We start from the raw sequence: 21,414 nt of genomic DNA, 5'->3' as shown, positions 1-21,414 counted from the left end.
TTGGTTCCTAGGTTCCTTAGTCTGAAGTGTGATTCTTAAGAGGGTCTCTGTAAGAGGAATTTGGAGACATTTATTCCCTTGGTACTATGACTTCTCATCGCTGATATGACAGCTCACTGGGTATTAAGAAGTTGCCCATGTTAAGACAGTGACTCCCATAACCATTTTAAAAAAACAAAAAACAAAAAGCCATGTCTTCTAATACACAGTTGTTCCAAAGGATAAGCTGCAGAGTTTGCGTGTTTGTGTGTGTATGTGTATGTTTGTGTGTTTGTAGTGTGTATGCAGGGGCAGGTAGAAGCGTGGTGTATGTATGAGAATAGTTTAGGAAGCTATTGAATTATGTATTGGAAAGACCATAGTGGTTTCTGTGTTTGTGTGTGTGTGTGTGTGTGTGTGTGTGTGTTTGTTTCAAGAGTCAATGGATTATGAATGTATGTACAGTGACAAATAAGATGAGAAGTAAAAAACAAAACAAAACAAAAAACTAGAATTCCAGTCCAACTCTGTCCTGCTAGACAAAAATAAATGTAGGCCAGGCACGGTGGCTCACCCCTGTAATCCAAGCACTTTGGGAGGCCAAGGCGGGCAGATCACCTGAGGTCAGGAGTTCGAGACCATCCTGGCCAACATGGTGAACCCCATCTTACTAAAAATACAAAAAATTAACTGGGAATGGTGGTATGCGTCTGTAATCCCATCTACTTTGGAGGCTGAGACAGGAGAATCACTTGAACCCGGGAGGCAGAGGTTGCAGTGAGCTGAGATCATGCCACTGCACTCTAGCCTGGGCAATAAGAGTGAAACTCCATCTCAAAAAATAAAAATAAAAATAAAATAAATGTAGGCAAGTCAATCTTTCTGAGCATCAGTGTCCTAATCTATTAAATAGAGGGTGAATAAATCACAAGGCTCACATGAGACTACATGATTGGGAGACTTATCTTAATATCTCATTGAAAAGCACTACGGGCAACTCCACAAAAGTGCAACTTCATCATGAAGACTCAACTACCCCCAAGATTCCAGCATGATCCCTCCTTCTAAAGCATTGTGCCCACTTCCAGAACTCCCTCATCATGGGAATGATGGAAGCTTCTATATGAAGGACTAAGATGAAAAGGATTCCTTTTAACTCCACACTTCTTTAAACCCAGAACACAAGACTCATAATATAGATGAGTTTTTTGTTGTTGTTTGTTTGTTTGTTTTGAGATGGAGTCTCGCTCTATCACCCAGGCTGGAGTGCAGTGGCGCGATCTCGGCTCACTGCAAGCTGTGCGTCTCGGATTCACACCATTCTCCTGCCTCAGCCTCCTGAGTAGCTGGGACTAGAGGCGCCCACCACCACACCTGACTAACTTTTTGTATTTTGTTTAGTAGAGACAGGGTTTCACCGTGTTAGCCAGGATGGTCTTGATCTCCTGACCTCGTGATCCACCTGCCTCAGCCTCCCAAAGTGCTGATATTACAGGTGTGAGCCACCACGCCTGGCCTATAGATGAGTTTTATAGACTCATATTATAGACTCATAATCTAGACTTCTTAATGTCCAGGGAGCTGTCATATCAGTGATGAGAAGTCACACTGTCAAAGGGATAATTGTATCCCAATTCCTCTTACAGAGGTCTTCTTAAGAATCACACTTCAGCCCGGCACAGTGGCTCACACCTGTAATCCCAGCACTTTGGGAGGCTGAGGCGGGTGGATCACCTGAGTCAAGAGTTCGAGACCAGCCTGACCAACATGGTGAAACCCTGTCTCTACTAAAAATACAAAAATTAGCTTGGCGTGGTGGTAGATACCTGTAATCCTAGCTGCTTGAGAGGCTGAGGCAGGAGAATCGCTTGAATCTGGGAGGAGGAGGTTACAGTGAGTGGAGATTGCACCATTGCGCTCCAGCCTGGGCAACAGAGGGAGACTCCATCTCAAAAAAAAAAAAAAAAAAAAACCACACTTCATAGTATTTCCGGTTCTAGGTGAGGGAGGAATCACCACACTGTCTTCCACAATAGCTGGACTAATTTATATTCCCACCAACAGCGTAAAATCACTCAGCATCAATTATATTATTTTGAACAAATCTGTAGTTTATCATGACACACAATCAACCAACCTTACTGTAGCAAAGGTAAACATCTTATTCTATCCTGCATTGTATCTTTGCTATGGGAGGGACATTGATGCCTCTACTGATGATGCCATCAAATAATTAGTCCAAATTACTTTCTTGTAAGGGTCTGCTGCCAGAGGAGAGAAATAAAGATTTCCATTTGAGTGAAAGCACCTGTAGAGGAAAGAGCTAACATATGTAGACTTCAAATGCATATTTACTCCAAATATAAATGAGATGGATGAGTCCTAACATACATGCATCTAACTTAAGCATATTCAACACTGTGACCTTGGAGAAAAGTAAGAGGGAGAAGAGAGCAGGCAAGAATGAGAGAATCCCTGTATCTATGTTTGTGCTCTCCTTCAACCTAGAAGTCAGCCTTCACCACAAGAGCCAAAATGCAAAATAAAGCAAAATAATTTAAATTCTAGGTTTTAAGCTTCCAGGGGCTTAATGGGCCCTAGGGAGCAAAGGAGTTTTCCAGGATTATTTTGGCCTTACAAGTTTTATCCTTTCTGGGATGAATATAGACCCTAACCCTGTGTAAGATTAACTCTGTGTGACACATTCACACATCCACTACAAACTTTATAATCATACTCTTATCACCTGGCACCTGTTTTCCTCACCGCTAGACTTAAAGCCACATCACACCATCATGATTATGATCTCTTGTCATCAGTTTGACCATAGTGTTTTTTTTTTATTTATGAATTGTAGATCACACATCCTATTAGCTTTGTAAAACTTTAATGAATAAGATCTATCTTAATTTAGATTTATCATTAAGATGAAAGAGTTAAAAATTCTGGAGAAACACATTCGTAGAAATGATCTTACCCTCCCCTGGAGCTATGCCGGCTTAAGCTAAATTACCTCCTCAGGTGTGCATTTACCAATTCTTTAAAATCCCCAGAAAAGTGATTTCATTATGAAAATACTGTAGGACATTTCCCATGCTATTTCATATGTGATGAGTTTTCACTATTTCCTATTAATGAAGAGTGGAAGATGAAGAGTGAAAAGAAATAAATGTTTCCTTCCACATCTTCTAGAGCTGCTTATGAAAATGAACGACTGGAATAGTCACAGCATTGGCCTAAAACTGTCCTAAGACTCCAGGTTTAAATATCAGATATGATAGAAAAGACCACTATCTGGGACTCATAAGTGTCAGAGAATCACATACTTTGCAAAGGAAACAATACCTGAGCAGTCAATGGAAATACACACACACCACATGCACACACACATATCTTCACAATGATGGGTTCAGAAACAGAATGAAGCAGATTTAAAAGAAAAGACAGGCCAGGTCATCTTAATAAGTCAAGAAGGAAATCCTACCTACCTTGTGACTGCCCGGGTGCAGATGGTAACAAGGAAACAGCCAGCCACAATCATCCAGCCCCAGCCTCCATCTGGAGGCGAGGTAGACCGAGCTCTATTTACTTTTGCCATCGTTTTTCTTTTTTCTTCTTTTCCAGGTTGCTCCAACAGCCCAGTTATGATCTTGGAAGAGTTTGCTGTCCAGTGACTTCCTGTTGGCATTCAAGGTTGGCATAGAACGCTACCTGGCACATGGGTTACTCGCCATCTAAAACCAAAAATCAGGACATATTTATATCTTATTGCTATGTCCAAAGGTTAATTTTTCTTCACTTGGTAAAACATGATTATTACTTTCCTATTAAATATGAGTATTTGTAACTATGAATACTAGACTGGGGCAGACTATTTGCTGTCCTTGGTACATACTTTCTTTTTAAAAAATAGAATAGACCCTCTCAAATTGTAGTCAAATGCATGTCTACTCTATTTGATACCATTTTTCCCTAGCCTCTCTTGAAGGTAGTTGTGGCAATAAAGTGTAGTCTCCATTAAAGGGATGTGAGCAGAAGTCATGTGTGCCACTTCTGGTTCATCAACTCAAAGGCAAAGGTACTTTTCAAGGACTTCCAGCACCCTCTTCCAACTGACTGAAAGATGGATGTGGATATGAAATCACTTCAACCACACAGACCAGGACATCAGTCTAGGGGCTGGCAGAGCTACAAGACAGAAGAAGCCTGGGTCCCCAGATGACTCTGGGGAGACCTGCCCTCCTACCCTGGACTCTGCACATCTCTACACTGTTACACAAAAGATAAATAAGCTTCCATTTTATTTGTGTCTCTGTATTTTGGAGTCTCTCTGTTACGACAGCTTATAACATAGCCTAATTATTATACAGAATGAGTCTGAGAGAAACTTCTTGGCATATTTTAAAATGCTATAAATTTTTAAGCATGTAATTGAAGTAAGAAGAGAATGACAAATAAATGAGACAAAGTAGAGAGCCCAGAAACTAGTATATAATATTTTAATACAATCCAAATAAGGTAAAAAGAAAAAGATTAGTGAAGAAAAAAAGTATTATTTACCACATTCTGTTCAACTCTCCATTTAGCTCTTGACCTTCCAGATAAATCAATAAATGTAAAAAAAATAAAGAAGTAGTTAAAAACCTAGGTGAAAATATTGGCAAATATTTATCTGTTCTCTAGATAGGAAAACTCCCTGAGATGTAAAGTAATAAAACGAACCAAGATAAAAAAAAATTGTTAATTTGTCTAAATTAAAATTTAACATTTCTGTATTAAAACATGTGATTAATAAACAAAACCAAAAGGTAAGCCACAGGCTTGGGGACAAAACATTAGCAATACATACTTCAAAGAAGTAATATCTGCATTCATTCATTCATTCATTCATTCATTCATTCAACTGTAAGTATTTATTGAATCCCTAGCATGTGTCAGGCACCATTTTAGGGCACTAAGGATTCAGTAGTGGTCACAATACACAAAGCTCCTTGTGGTGGGCAGGCTCTAAGGTACCCCTATGGTCCTGGTTCTGGTCGTTCACATCTTTATGTAATCCCTTCCCTTGAGCGTGGGAGGGACCTGTGACTTGCTTCTACCCAACAGAATATGACACCTGTGAGGGAACCTGACTCTCACAATTATGTCATGTTATATATGACTCAGGCCTGCTAGCCACTCTCTCTCTCCCACTGTCCTTGAAGAAGCAAACTGCCATGCTGCACACCTAGGAGAAAGCCATTTGGCAGGGAACCATGGGCAGGCTGTAGATGCTGAGGGCAGCCTCCAACAGACAGCAAGAAACATGAAGATCTCAGGGTCTTTTGTTTTTTGCTTTTTCACAAACATCCCAAGTGAGCCTGGATGCAGAATTTCCCCTAAATTGAACCTCCAGTTAAGGACGGTCTCACTGACAACCTGACAGCAGCTTTGTGATACCCTTAGCCTAGGACCCAGCTAAGCTATTTCTGGATTCTGACCCCATAGAAACTGTGAGATAAGGTGCTTCTTAAGGTATTCCAAGGCTTGTCAAACAGGCTTCTTAATTACAGTCAGGGATGAATTTTTTGAGAGGAAAAATAAGAGTTTCAACACCTACTTCTTCTACAGAATTGAGCAAATTACCCAGTTGCTTTTATAATTTTATTGTGATCACTGGAAGAAATCCTAACATTAATTAAATGAAATGTCATTTCAACTATGACAATGTGTGGATTATTTGATGAACAAAGACTATGTACCACCTGGTAAATTACGAGCAAAACAAATTGCCTAATAAAAAGCATTTACTTTAAGAACACAACTTTCTCAAGAAAATGGCTCATAACAGAAATTTGTAAGTGTGCATCTTTGAAGATGGAACAAATTGGTGGCTGATTATTTCAGAGAGTGCATACAGAGCAGGGTAGTGAGGCTAAGGCAACAAGAATAATTCCCACATACATCACTTAGGTTTGCTCCTTTTGAAGCCTCAGGTCTTCATCGTCATGCTGTTAACCATCTGGTGACTTTGAGGAGACTGACAAAGGTGATTAAGTGTACAACTGAAATTATAAATCTATCAAAAGTATCGGGAGACCAATACTGGCATAAATACTAAACCTATTGATAAAGAAAAAAAAGTTATTACTGGAAATTATAATATTGCGAAACACTGGCCTGGGGATTGAGTAATAGCCAAAATACTGGTGTTGGCGCTAAGTGAAAATAACAGTGATACAGAGCTGCTGTTTACAAAGCACTTGCCACAGGTCAAGCTTCTAGCAAGCATCACTACAGACAGTATCTCATTTAATCCTTACAAGAACCATAAAGAGTAGATATTATTATCCTTATCTTATAGGTAAAGAAACTCAAGTTAAAGAGATTAAGTAATTTGCCTTATTATTCTTTAGATAATGAAGCAGCAGAAATGGGTTATGGACCTTGGTCTGATTCCAAGGCCAGTCTTCCTAACCAATGCCTTGCTTCTACTACACTTCCTTATTCCTTGGTATAAATTCATAAACATTTTTGTCTAATTATACACATAATTCTTGCTGATGACACACCAGTAGGATGATGTGAATTGCAGCCTGACGTAGCTATAAATGCAGTTCTTTAAATGGTACCCTTGGTATTTCCCTGAAACATTCTTGTAGGTCACTGACTTGACCAGCTGTGAAATTTCAGAGCAAAACCAACCCTCTAAAGGTGTCTCTAACACTCTGGAGCTTCAGAGTAAGTTTTTCCAAAACATAACTTTGTGTCATGAATAAGTAGCTTTAACAGTCATCTACTTTCTTCCACAAAATGAAACGCTCAAGGAAAAACTCTTATTTTAAAAGATCTACCATACCTGTAGTTTTGCTTTCACACACAGCCTGCTGCAGCAGACAGAGCCGGTAGTCCATCCCTTCCTCTATTCCATCATAACCCTGGCTTTGTTAGCATTCAACTCTTAGCTGCTCTCTCCAGTGGCCATCTGGGCCCAGTCCCTTGGTTCAGGGACTGGTTTTGGACTGGTCTCCCGTTTCCATGTCAATGAGTGATGAGGCACAGAATGGGAAGTATCTAGCCAATGACCTATGGAGAGAAGCCTCTGGGAAATGTTTCTCTGTTCTTAAGAAAAGATACGAGGAAGAAACAAGCCCCTCTTCTTCCTGTAGATTCTGGATGTAATAACTGGATCTATAGCAGCCACCTCTTAACCATGAAAGAAGCTAGTTTGAGGACAAAGTCAATGAGCCAAGACCCAGTTGGAAGATCTGGGTTCTGACTCTGCATCTTAAGAGTTATATGAGTTCAAGCAAATTCCTTTATGTCTTTGAGCCTCAGTTTACTTACCCATAAAACGGAGGTAATAATTTTACTTTCACAAACTGTTGTATATATTAAAATGAGAAAAAACATGAGGAATACCTGGCACGTAAATGTAGATATTATTTGCCATGTGAGTTAACCTCTTTTCATTTGTTCATCACTCATTAATTCAATATTTATTGAGTGTCCAATATGCACCAGAAACTATTCTAGGAGCTGCAGCTATGAGCATTGCAGAAAAGAGACAATAGCCCTGCTTTCATGAAGCTCACATCCTAGTGGGACAGGCACAGTTCATGAACTGTTGAACAATAACTTCTAAGCCTTCCTTGTTTGTATAAAAAATTACCTTTGGCCTACTTCACAGGATCATAGCTATAGTCAAATGAGAGCACCCACAAACTGACAGCAACGAGCCAATCAAACTTCAGGACAGTTTCATTATGCCTACAGTGTTTTTTAAATGTTTACATTAGTTGACACTTGTAAAGATCAGATACTATCCAAATTTTCAAATTCTTTTGAAAAACTGCAAGCTCTAAAAATACGTTGGGCTGCATTCCCTTGTGGCAGCCATGAGATGGGGCCAAGCAGCAGTGCCCCCTTTCAGACAAGGCCTGCACTTCCGCTTTACCCTATCCCTGACACCCTGTCCTGCACACATTTGTGTGCAGTTCCTGTGTGCTTTACCTGCCAGGCCCCTGGAGGCAGTAAGATTTTCAACTTCTGCCCATACTGTGCTAACATAAATCAAAGCTTTTTAAACAGCCATGTGAGTCACGTTTATGGTACGTTTTATGCCTAGCACCCTCTCTTTCTCTCAATTCCGATAGAACCGGCATTCAAGAGTCTACCTACACCTGTGACAAACACACACAATGGAATAACTCACCAGTTGGACACAATTAGCTGCCAAGTGTTATGATGTGATACCATCAGTTGTACCAGTAAAAAAAGGCACAACTTAGAAACTTCTGCCTTGGTATAGTCCTAGCTTCTTCTTAGGCTTTTCCATTTAAATAAACCCCAAGGTTAAGTTGTTTTCCAGTGTAAGACTATAAATCCACCTGTCCATAAACATCTGGTATAAGGACCATCCTTAGTGCCGCCCTATGCTATGAAAGAAGACTGAAACAGCCAGAGCTGTGCAACAGCCCTTTTAAAAAGAAACATAATGTGATGGATCATGAATTAGAAAGGTATCCACATTCTTTCAACAGTGATTCTATTTCTGGGAGGCTATCCTAAGAAAACAATGTAAGAGAAGCCACTATGGGCAAAAAATAATAGCTGCATTAACAATAATACATAAAACAGAAACAACCTAAATGTTTAACAACCAGGAAGTGTCTGGAGAATTATGACATGTTCAACAAATGGAAGAGTGCAATTCATTACAATTATAAACAGGAAGATAATATTGTAATACGGAAAACCATCATGATGCAACGTTAAAGCCAAGAAAAGACCCTCATATACTTTGTGAGGGAAGCTATGTAAAGCTTCTGTAAAAGTTGTATGCCTGTAATTGTCACAAAAAGTAGGAAGAATATGTAAAAAGGAATACAATTGAGCTGGCATGATTATTATTCACTTGCAAAACTGTGTTAAATATCATTTTACATATAATTTTCTTAAATAGATATTTCAGGTCTATTCCTTCGGTGAACACAAAAGTCTCTTTTGGACAGTTTCTCAAGGGCTGAAAATAGCTATCATTTATTGATATGGCACATTGAAAATGAGGTGATTATTCAGTAGCGGACACACTGTAGGCAACAAGCCCCTGGCAAAACAAAATGTTCTGTTTCTTTACAAAAATATTAAGCATCATTAATTTTTACTTTGCTGCTGCTAAACTCACATGATTCCCTTTTCATTTGTTTTAGGCGAGCATCCTCTGTTTGGCATTTCCACATGTAATAAGTTAAGAACTGATTTGATAAGATATCCCAAAAATCCAATTGTATAAATCCAAATAAAAAATTTAAATAATCATCCCAAGATAGCTGTGGTGATAGCATGATGAACAAAGGTCTGTTGTAAGTCACAGAGTCAACCTGGGTAAAACCACGGGACAAGGAACATCCTCATGGGACACCAGGGTGGGGAGAAAGAGCCTCTCTGCAACCATTTGTATGCAATACTATTAGTGACAATTTCTCATGAGTAAGCGCATTTGATCTTCACCATCCGCAGAGATAAATGCTGTCTTTCCCTCTTCCTCAGTGGTGAAACTGAAGCTCAGAGAAGTGAAAGGACTCCCCTGACAACACTGCATGTGAGTGTAAATGGAGGCAAGTAGCTTTGGCTGACTTTGGATGGTGCACTTGTCCATCTGCTCTGAGATTTCAAAATTGTTATTGGCGTTTCTGTCAACAAGATGTCCAAGCAATGCTAACGCTTAAGCACCATTCATGTGAGTGACCACGACAAGAGGAAGGGGGGAGAAGCCGACAAGGTTATCACAAGGGTATACGGCTGTTCACAAAACAACGCATGTGAGTTTCTTTCAAAACAGGTCATTTAATAGATTTATACATATTCAGAAGAAATGTGCAGGTTAGACAGGGCAAACCTTGTTTCCTGGAGACTTTGAAGCAGTCTGAAGTTCTCCCACAACATTAACCTCAGCATTCTTGTAAATAATTAACCCACCTGATAATAGACAAATATAATGGCCAGGTCTTTTATTAAGTTAATAGTATTGCAGCTGGGCATGGTGGCTCACACCTGTAATTCCAGCACTTTGGGAGGCCGAGATGGGAGGATCACTTGAGGTCAGGGGTTTGAGACCAGCCTGGCCAACATGGTGAAACCCCATTTCTATAAAAAGTACAAAAATTAGCTGAGCGTGGTGGCGCATGCTGTAATCCCAGCTACTTGTGGGGCTGAGGCATGAGAATTGCTTGAACCCCAGAAGATGGATGTTGCAGTGAGCTGAAACCACGCCACTGCACCCCAGCCCAAAACTATAAGCAAGGGAAGCATTTACCATCTCGCAACTCTTCGTTTTACTAATCAGCCTCCGATTCATATTATTTTGACATCAACCACTGATGAATTCTACTCATCAAATGGAACAGTATTCTGTATCCCATTCTGGCTTCAGAAAAATTTTCTGAGATGAAAGAAACTATATGATGATGTTCTTCTAAGATTACTCCTTACAGTGTAAGTTGGGATGTATTCTCAATTTCACTTTATCCTCTTTGCTTTTTTAAAAAAAAATCATTTGCAAAAAATTCTTGCTAACATTCAGTAACATTGCAGTAAAGCACTCCATTTGTGACGCAACTCTTCCATGTTGCCTACAGTAAAGTTTTCTGAAGAGATTCCTTTTATCACTAGAAAACCTACAAATTTCTTATAGTCAGTAAGCAACTAGAATAAAGGGAAGAGTATTCTTAGAAGCACTTGTTTTGGAAGGCCTCCAACATTGACTTTCCCTTGTTCTTTCCTTCCTTGACTCCTTCTATTTCCAGCACCTTCACCTTTAGCTGTATTCTTACCTTATAAATTGGTCTGTAGCCACAAAAGAGATAGAGTATGATGGAAAAATACCAACGGTGGGCATTTGGGCTGAGTCCCAGTGACCCTGTATGAATCACTTCCTTTCTGCTGCTATTTCCTCTTTAATAAAATCAGGATATTGAATTACTGATGCCTGTCTTCTAAACCAGATGACTAGTAACTACATCTTCCCTAATATGTAAGTTAACTGGTACAGATAAGCACTCTCAGTAAAATTCTAATTAACTTTGCTTTTTGTTTACTTAATAACTCACGGTAGAGACAATTCCTCTTTGTTATTGCTTAAGAATCATGAAATTTGCCAGTCTCCCTTTTTTTAGGCATTTCTAAAATATTCCTATACTACAGGTAATTTTTTAAAAAAATTCTTCTGATGTATTACCCCTTTCTGGTAAGCCAGGTTCCTTTAAATGTTCCCTTATGTCATTAAGGCTAAGTCAAGAAGCCTATTGCTATAGGGAATGAGACATAAGCCCCATGCAGAATAAATGCATCCACAGGCAAGGAATCATGGGATTGTGTTATAGGGGACATTCCCACCACACAGAAAGGGAAAGTACAAGCCTACCCTGAGAGGAAAGAGAAACGGATTTTAAAGGAAAGGTGATGAGCTGCCCAGGTTTCTTAGGGACTATGTCTCCCACTCCCTAAGTCTTGGCCCAGACAGGTATGTGGTATGGTGAAGAGATAGTTTTCCCTTAACCTAGGTAGCTGAGAGAGAAGTGCCAATAAGGAGGCCTGTGCTATGTGTGCCGTGTATAACTCTGGGAAGACACAACTTCACCAGTCCCCTCTGTCTAAGCAGAGAGAAACAGAGTGCCCACTGACAGTCCTTCACCTCCTAGGTGGCACAGAAGTGATGGGGGGATTCTCCCATGTTCTCAATGGAGACATAGAAGATAGCTTAGATGAGAGCCAGGGCCACAGCAAACGGAAGAGGGATGCCATGGCAAATGTGCTGAGCCAAATGGAAACCATAGGTGACCCTTAAGAACTACAACAAGAAAGGTGGGGAATTGCTCCAGGCCCTGGCCGTATGGAGAATACAAAACATAAGTTTCCAGCAGCAAAGTACACAAGGAGGACAGAAGCCATCACCTGGAGAGCACCAAGATGAGTTTCAATTTATATGGACATTCAGGAGGCCAGGAGGATGCCCAGTAACCAATACTAGGAAAATCTCTGCATGGGCCAGTGAGAACTTAGAAAACAACCAGAGGGCCTGGATGCTAACCACCTCCCCCACCACTACCACAAGGACACATGTGCTCTCCCCTAGACCAGACACACTCATGAAGAAGGAGGAATAAACACAAGAGAGGGGAGGAACAACCCTAATAATCAGAGTAACCTCAGATTTAGCTGAATAATATGCAAAGGAAGCTGATCTTAGATGAAAAATACTAAATTTGAAAGACTGTTAAACATTTTTAAATTGAGGTGTAACTTACATACAATAAAACATGCCCATTTTAAGCCTACATTTCAGAGTTTTGACAAATGCATCACTCATGTAATCACAACCGCCACAATCAAGACACAGAACATTTTTATCACCCCCAAACATTCCCTCACACTCCCTTGCAATCAATCTTCACCAGCCCTAGCACCAGAATACGACTGATTTGCTTTCTGTCAATAAAGATTAGTTGTCAATATAGATTGCTTTCTGTCAAGATAGAATTCTGTCAAGAATTTCACAAAAATAGAACCAAACAAACATGGATTACTTTGCTTCTGGCCTCTTTCACTCAGGATAATGTTTTGAAATCATTCAGTTTGTTGTGTGTATCTGCAGTTGATTCTTTTTATTGTTGAATATTAGCATGTGTTACGGATATACTACAATGAGTTTATTCATTCGTTTGTTGATAATTGTTACAGTTGTTTCCAGTTTTACATTATGAATAAAACTTCTATGAACATGAGTGTACAAGTCTTTTTGTGGATGTATGTTTTCATTCTCTTGAGTAAACCCCTAGGAAAGAAACTGCCCAATCATAGGGTAAATGTATATGTTAACTTTAGAAGAAGGTGCCAAACTGTTTTTAAAGGTGGTCGTGTGATATTTCCAGTACTAAATTAGAGTTCCAATTGCTTCACAACTTCGGCAATACTTGGTATTGATAGTGTGATTAATTTAGTCATTCTAGTGATATCAAACGGTATCTCATTGTACTTTTAATTTGTACTTCCCCAACGACTAATTATATTAACCAGTTTCCCAATAATTATTAACTATTCATATATCTTTTTTGTGAAGTGTCTATTCAAGTATTATGCCCATATTTTACTAGGAGGTCTGTCTTTTATTATTGGGATACAGGAATACTTTATATATTCTAGATACAAGTTATTTGTGGATATACGTGTTAGAAATATTTTCTCCCACTCTGTGGCTTACCTATTCATTTATTAGTGGTGTGTTTTGAAGAGCAGAAGACATTACTTTTGATGAGTTGAAATTTATTATTTTTTCTTCTGTAGTTGATTGCATTTCTCTATATTAGTGAATAATTAGAAATTTAAAAGTTTTAAATACCACTTTACAGTAGCTTCAAAAAAATGAAATGCCAAGAAATAGATTCAACATAACATGTGCATTATTTTTACACTAAAACTATGAAACAGCACTAAGAAAAATTTACAAAGTCCTAAAAAAGAAAGAGAGATATCCTGTTCATAGATTGGAAGACTTGGAAGATGTCATATCTACCCAAGTTAGTTGATAGTTTCAATGAAATCCCAAACAAAATTCCAGCAGCATTATTTCTTTTTTTTTCTTTTTCTTTTTTTTTTCTTTTGAGATGGAGTATCGCTCTGTTGCCCAGGCTGGAGTGCAGTGGCGTGATCTCAGCTCACTGCAAGCTCCACCTCTTAGGTTCAAGCGATTCTCCTGCCTCAGCCTCTCGAGTAGCTGGGAGTGCAAGCGCCCATAATCATGCCTGGCTAATTTTTATATTTTTAGTAGAGATGGAATTTCACCATGTTGGCCAGGCTGGTCTCGAACTCCTGACCTCAAGGGATCCACCTGCCTTGGCCTCCCAGAGTGCTGGGATTACAGGTGTGAGCCACCATACCTGGCTGGTATTTTTTCTTTTAAATTTCTTTTTTATTATTTTCTTGAAACAGGGTCTCACTCTGTCACCTGGGCCAGAGTGCAGTGGCGCTATCATGGCTCACTGCAGGTTTGACCTCCTGGGCTCAAGTGATTCTCCCACCTCAGCCTCCCAAACAGCTGGGACTACAGGCACATACCACCACACCTAATCAATTTTTGTATTTTTTTGTAGAGATGAGGTTTCACTATGTTCCTCAGGCTGGTCTCAAACTTTTGGGCTCAAGTGATCCTTCTGCCACGGCCTCCCACAGTGCTGGGATTACAGGCATAAGTCACTACACCTGGCCTCAGCAGTCTTTTTTTTTTTTTTTTTTTTTTTAATAGAAACTGACAAGCTGATTCTAAAATTTATATGGAACTGAAAATGACCTAGAAAAGCCAAAATATTTTTAAAAGAAAGAACAAAGATTGAAGACTTGTTCTAAAACCAGAGTAATCAAAACAGTGTGATATTGGCACATTATATTAGTGGAACAGAATAGAGAGTTCAGATAAAGACCTACACATTTATTCAAATGGGGAAAAATGAATCTTGAGTCTTATTGTCACTCTATATACAAAACCTATAGATAGAAGATGTAAACGTAAAAGAAAACTATAAAATTTACAGAAGAAAACAGAGGGAAAAGATCTTTATAACTTGGGAATAGGCAAAGGTTTTTTAGAGAGGACAAAAGCAGCAAAATAAACTCCCCACTCTTGCCTTCATTTAAAATGGAGGCTTATGAAGAAGTTTAAATTTATTACAGCAACAAATAAGTTGTAATGTTTTCCATATCTATATTGCTTTATGAGTAAGTTTCAACACTACCACAACTCACTAGAGAAGATTTCTAAATTTCTAAATAAACTGTACTGTTGTCTCTGCAGTGGGGAGGTACTCTTTTAGGGTACATTTGTAGCCTTTAATGTGTCCCATTTGAAGCTCTTTGATCTACACACTACTCCTGTCTCTGTAGAGAAGCAAGAGGGGAACACACAGATAGTATTTCTAATCGTGGAAACTCAGTGTCCTCAGTCATAATCTGTTGGCCTGAGGATTGGCTGGTCCTTGAAGTCCTCAGCAGAAGCCACATTCGGCCCATAAATATGACCATCTCCTTAGCCAAATATCAGCCTCGCTCCTAGCCCATCACTACCACACCCACCTATCCTACACTATAAATTTCTTACAACTCACTGAAAAACTCAGGCTTCATATCTTTTTACATGCTATTCCCTTTACCTTCAAATTCCTTTCTTCCACACTTTCAAACACACTGCCTGGTTCAGAATAAGAGCTCACTCAATGCCTAATAAATGAATGAAATAAGTTCTGCCTTCACCAGGGAGAACCCCCTCAAGTCACAAGAAATAAAAGCATAAATAACTGTCACTAGTTTTTAAATGGCCATTCAGCTGAAAGAAACATGGAAAGCAGTTTATCTTCATCAGAGAGGTCTAACCTTCACAAAGCAAGAAAATCAACCATTATAACCAGAAAAGGAAGAGTATTTAACACAACCAGCTTCTCTCTGAACAGCGCACACCAGAGCATGGCATTCATGTCATGGAGGTACCAGCCAGCACTTAGAGCTCAAGGGTCTGACTCTTGGAACACAGAATAAGCCACAAACTAATAACAGTAATGATGATTATTACTCTTTAGGGGCACTGAATCCACCAGGCTCTGAATTCACTGCTCTATATATGTTATTCCATGTTATCTTCATCTCGACCCTGTGAGGTAGGTATTATAATCTCCATTTTACGGACAAAGTAAGGTATGCTGTATCCAGGATTCTACCTCAGGTCTGACTTCAAAGCTTGTGCTCTTGTTCACTGCAAACCATCGTCTCTCCTCAGCCTTTAAGCTGTGTCTTGGTAGAAGCCATAACTGTCATGTGGGATGCTGTGTCCCCAGCAACTCAACAGCGCCTGGCATGTGTTTGCTAAATGTTGTTGCTAAATGTAAGCCTCTTGTGGATATTCAGAAAACGACAGTTTGGCTCCCTATCACTTTACATGTTATTACTCCCTCTTAACAAGAATTAAATGTCTGCCTCTACCCCGCCCCAGTTAACATCCTGGCCTATGGCTGGGAAACAGAGAGGAGACCACGTGTATTAAAGGGCAATTTTCCAAGTATGAGAGAATTCCAACATTTTTTTCTGCACAGCCTTTACAGCAGTGTAGCAAAGGGTTCCAGCTGGTAGCCTTACAGACTTCTATCCTAGGGGCAAACTCGAGTTCCAAAGGGACTGAACGTGGGAGGGAAGTTAAAGGAACCCCTCTCTCTCTGCTTAGGCTTGCACAGTCTCTGGCCCAAGCACCCAATTGTTTTCATCCACTTAGAGCCTCTGGATCCTGGAGATGCCTTCAAGTGGAAATAGATTTATTTATTTTTATTGTTCAGTGACATTACACATGTGCCATGAGACAATACATATATATTGTTCCAGGTGAAGAGAGACTAAGCCTGCTTTTTTTGATGTGCTTATTTTTCCTTTCTGCTTCTCTCTGCTTAGTCCTCAAACAGATCCTGGTAACGGGAGTAAATAATTACTGACTTCAACCAGAAATTTTTGGATGTTTGTCAGAGACCTTTGGGCACTAAACTGAAACACTGACCTTTGCTAAAGAAACTGCCAAAGCTTCTACATTGTGTGTGATGCTTTGAGGACAGGAACACTTTACATAAGACTTAGAATAAACAGCAGAGTGATTTATATGGTATTTGGTCTACAGAAAGGAAGAAAACTGTACAACTTGTGATTCACATACAAGGCAGACAGTAGAAAGCAAAATTCTTTCCCACCCTTTCAGCTCCTAATCCACAGAGCCACTGATTCTAGGCAACATCAGAAAAATGCTTACTTCTGAGTTGCTGAATGTGCAATTCATAACCAGGAGCTTGCCTCCAACTACATTTTCTGCAGTAATAGGATTCTGGTATAAAGTTGGGTATAGTGTCTGGCATAAAGTTGGTGCTCAATACTTGTGTAGTTCCATGAATAAATTTTTGTGTCCAACTCAGTGCCTTGGAAAACTCTTTTATTCTAATTTTGTACTTTTACAGAGTATGGCATTATTAAGTCAGATTATATCAGAGGCATCTTGGCTGCAAAGGAGAACCTGGGAGTTTGAGATGCATTTCAGAGTCTTTTTGTTCGTCATTAGAGAGCCTGTTATTGAGAACAGTGCTGCTGTCCATACCACAATATTTCCCTCACTCTGTAATCACTGCCACCCACCATGCTGTTGAAATGGGAGGGGCAATGAGTCCATTATTTCAGTCAGCTAGAAATTAACCCCTCACGTCATGGAGTACTATGGAGAACTGGTGTTTGTAAGAGTGCAGGCAGAAGAGCACAGTTCTGCACTCAGAGTGTGAGATCCCTAAGAGCAGGGACCGGGGAGGCTCCCACTCCCCACTGTATCTCTAGCGCCTAGGATCATGCCTGGGAGAGAACAGGGACTCAATAAGCAGTTAGTGAACAAACTTCCCCCCAGTTCTCTAGTTCAGGATAATTTCTCAAATTACATGAGGAAGTGGTACAGGGAGCTTGAGGAATGGGAGCAAGAAACCCTTTCTTTGATCTTTTTATCCGCCATACCCAGCCTTCCCAGCACTGGAGTCAGAGAATCCTAACTGAATCTATCTCACTGGGCACACAGGGGCGTGCCTAGGCCCTGACCCCAGACCAGGCCAAAGTTGGAAACAGAAATTCACTGGCAGGTTTGCCCCTTCTTTCTGCTTTTGCAGAGTGGGCCGCAGGAGGGCTCACCTACAGGGCCTGGCACTCGGCCCACAGTCTGCCCCACATTACGCCGCCCATCAAATTCCACAGGCCTGTAGAGATGTTTATTTTTGTGTTCTGTAGACTCTGCTCACGGCTTGAGCCACAGCAGGTCACACAAAGGACAAGGTGTTGCCAAGGTTGAGAATGTGGTGTACTCTTTTTGTAAGACTGGGGACTTGAATTTCTGCTGTGAAATGAAAGAGTTAGAAATGATTTTACAACAATTCCTTCAAGATACGGATGATTGTTTTTGTTCCTATCCTGATAGAAGTAGTTATTGTTGAACCAGTTCATTCCACCTCCCTCTAGTTTAGAACCAAAGAAAGTTTGATGAACTTTTAACAAAGTCCTTGGAAGTAATTACCCGATTCTTTGCATGTTAGTACAATCTGTACATTTAAAAAGATGTCCAGGCCAGGCACAGTGGCTCACGCCTATAATCCCAACGCTTTGGGAGGCCAAGGCGGGCGGATCACCTGAGGTCAAGAGATTGAGACCAGCCTGACCAGCAGAGATGGAGGAACCCCATCTCTACTAAAAATACAAAATTATCTGGGTGTGGTGGTGCATGCCTGTAATCCCCAGCTACTCGGGAGGCTGAGGCAGGGGAATCACTTGAACCCAGGAGGCTGAGGTTGCTGTGAGCCGAGATTGTGCCATTGCACTCCAGCCTGGGCAACAAGAGCAAAACTCCGTAAAAAAAAAAAAAAAAAGAAGATGTCCTCAGCCAAACAAAGCAATAGTTATATTCTTAATATAAGCCATAAGCCATTTGTTCATTAAGAATCTGTATAAAGACAATAGGCAAAATAAATTTGATGACATTTTCAAATAAATTTTCTTACGAATCACTAAGGTACTTACACATTCGAAGAATCTTGTAACTGTGTAAGATATTCTGTCCACCAATATTACATGTACATATGGATGTACAATCCTTGTACTAAGTCTATTGTTCCCTTCCAGTTCTGAGATCAGCTCCCACGCGCCGCTCCCCCAACCCCCGATGAAGTCCCTCTGTTTATTAAGAGTACGACTTGTGCCTTGGAGAACATGAGTTCTTTCTGGTTTACTGGGTATATTATTTAAGGAACTGGGAAGGGAAGATTTCAACAAAGACATTGTTTATAAAGGTATGAGCAGTGTGAATAAAATCTGACAACACTATATCATGATAGTGTTGGAGAATAACAGTTACATCAGGTAGAACTTAATAAAGGAAGTGGAGTCCCTTGGGCCTAGTAACAGTGGGAAACTATTACCGCCTCTAGACTTAAGGGGGCAGAGGGGAAGAGCAGTTACTGGAATCGTGGAGAGTTGATGTAGAAAGTCCCCGTTAAAGGGAAGCAGTCAGTCCACAGGATCTGACAGTCAAAGAGCCAAGGAGATAAACACATCAGCCACACCTCCTCCTGCATTCCAAGTCTCAGAGGTGATTCAACCCAATGGGAGTCCAACTGAAGCAGCCCATAAATGTTTTCAGCCTCGCAGGTCAGAGAACAGGGTGGAAGTGGGATGAACAGTGAACCTGCAGGGGGCAAACAAACTGTGTTGCATACCAGTGTGACCCATAAGCTCGCCCTGCAGCATTCTAGGGCTATGTAAAAAGGTGAGGTCAAGTCCTGAGCTCACGCTGGGCTTTGTCTTTAAACTAGATCAGTTGCTGATGTCTACCAACTCAAATCTTTTAGCATATTTCAAAGAGGAAACTCATCTGTGAAACCAACCTCCTCTTTCACTGCTCAGACTTAAGCACTCCCTTAGTTTCAGCCACCTGTCACCTTTAAATGGACAACTATAAAACCTGCATCTCTGCTTCCGATCTTTCTCCCCTGTTACAGACTCAAATTTCCAGTAATCTGCATGAGAGTCAAACTCTCATGTCCAAAAAAGCACTGGCTAATCACTCCTGGAAACATTGTTTTCTTAATGCTCTCATCGTTTCCAACTAGAAATGCTAAAAGTTTTGAGTCATTTTGACTCCACCCCAACTCTCATTACAAGTGAATCCAACTCTTATCACTTATTTTTTGTAATTCCTCTCACATCTGCCCTCCCATCTTTATTTTCCATTGCCTTGTTCCTAAACTGAGCCCATCCTAGCCTGGCTTGTTCAGCCCTGACTCTACCTCTTACTTATGGACTGACTTTATTTACACTTCTCTGCCACTTACTAATAGTGAGCTGTCAGTGCCCCATTCCTTATCTGCAGGATAGGCCCATGTTTAGTACCTACAGCTGGGGACAAAGACCTCCTTTTCCATGATTCTGTGGGGTGGGGACTCCAGTAGAGTTAACACTCCTGGCTCTTCTCCTTCTCCTCACTTTTCTCCATAAGAGGGGTTGCTTATCTGTTTCCTTGGGAGAAATCGCTACATACACTCACCTCACACTCTTTCTCTTTTTTTTTTTTTTCATGTGGGATCTGCCTATTTGTAGAGAGGCTCATCTTCCTCTGCAATTCTGTGCTATAAATAAAATAGGGGACGATGCCCTTGCAAGGAGGCCTGTGGTTGTTTAAGAGCTGCCAGTGACCACAACTTGGCTCTTTTTCATGAGCAAAGTATTGCAACCCTACTTGGCTAGTTGTCCTAAGCTTCATTCCTTAATTATCAGTATTATTAGCCTTTAGGGTGGCATTTTGATCTTCATCTGTTTAATACCTGTTTCTACCTCTAAATTGGCTTACAACTTAGGGAAACTATGAATGTTTAGTATTGGTCCTTTCAAATCCCAATTCCTACCACACAGAGTTGTTGAGAAAATGAAATGAGGTAACCCATATTATATCACACAGCATAGGTCCTGTCCATAGTAAGCATTCAAATAAATGTTAGCTATTACTACTGTTGTTGTTATAGACTGCCTCCATGAGCCTCACATAAGGGATAAAGAATTTAAAATTTCAATATCCTATGATTATGATTTTTATGTCATGATACTGTTGGAGAATAATAGTTACATCAAGTAGAACTGCATAAACTGCAAAGAAGCTCTATCAGCATTCCCTATCCAAAGACTTTATGTAGAGGCATTTACATGTGTTCTGAGGCTGGGTGTGAAAAATGTTCTGAAAGAGAATTCATCTGAGAAGGAGGCTTATAAGAGGCCCTTTAAGTCATGATGCAGCTGTAAATAGTAACACAACATGGCTCAGAAAGATTTTTAAAAATAAAAAAGAAACCCACATTCCTCTGACAGGACACCCCTCTCTCAGTAATTCCAGGGTTGTTTTGCCATCCTACTTCACCCCCAGTTATAATACTACTCTTTGAGGCCATTAAAACTGTTGCAAGTATGAATACCACATTACATTTTGAAGCCCATGGAACAGTGCCCCTGGCGTGAGGTCAGACATATCTAGCTTGGAAACTCTACTCTGATAATTACTAGCTCAACGATTTTGACATGCAACTTAGCTTTCTGAATCTCTCCTGCTGTATACATTGCAGTGAATATTTCCTTTTAAATAGGGCTTTAATGAGGGTTAAATAGCAAAATACATGTAAAAGCATCTGATAGCTATTAAATATTCACATACTAACAAATACTAATTTTCTTCCTTATAATACCAGCAAATACATTTTTCATCTTCATTTATTTCTTTCAATAATTTTCCAAACTAAAAAGTAAGAGACTGTTCACTACAGTAGCTATACAGGAGCATACAGTAGGTACAAAAAATGCTTAACTAAG

General features: G+C 40.1%; 1 protein-coding gene across 3 annotated transcripts in view; it reads right to left on the bottom strand.

The window, feature by feature from the left end:
* SLC16A12 (solute carrier family 16 member 12) overlaps window positions 1-21,414 on the bottom strand; it is a 99,498-nt gene that overhangs the window by 24,551 nt on the left and 53,533 nt on the right. For 2 of the 3 annotated variants that reach the window (XM_009214943.4, XM_009214944.4), the window contains exon 2: window positions 3,468-3,713. In XM_009214943.4, the coding sequence (XP_009213207.1) occupies window positions 3,468-3,667 (200 nt within the window). In that variant the 5' untranslated portion in view covers window positions 3,668-3,713. Of the gene's footprint in view, window positions 1-3,467; window positions 3,714-4,539; window positions 10,068-21,414 lie in introns of those variants that run through there. The other variant, XM_003903976.5, reaches the window with a different exon arrangement.

Source organism: Papio anubis, chromosome 11 (genome assembly GCF_008728515.1).
Source record: "Papio anubis isolate 15944 chromosome 11, Panubis1.0, whole genome shotgun sequence".
NCBI classification, from domain to species: Eukaryota; Metazoa; Chordata; class Mammalia; order Primates; family Cercopithecidae; genus Papio; species Papio anubis.
The sequence above is the reverse complement of the archived record's forward strand: the minus strand, read 5'-3'. Positions and strand labels throughout refer to the sequence as shown.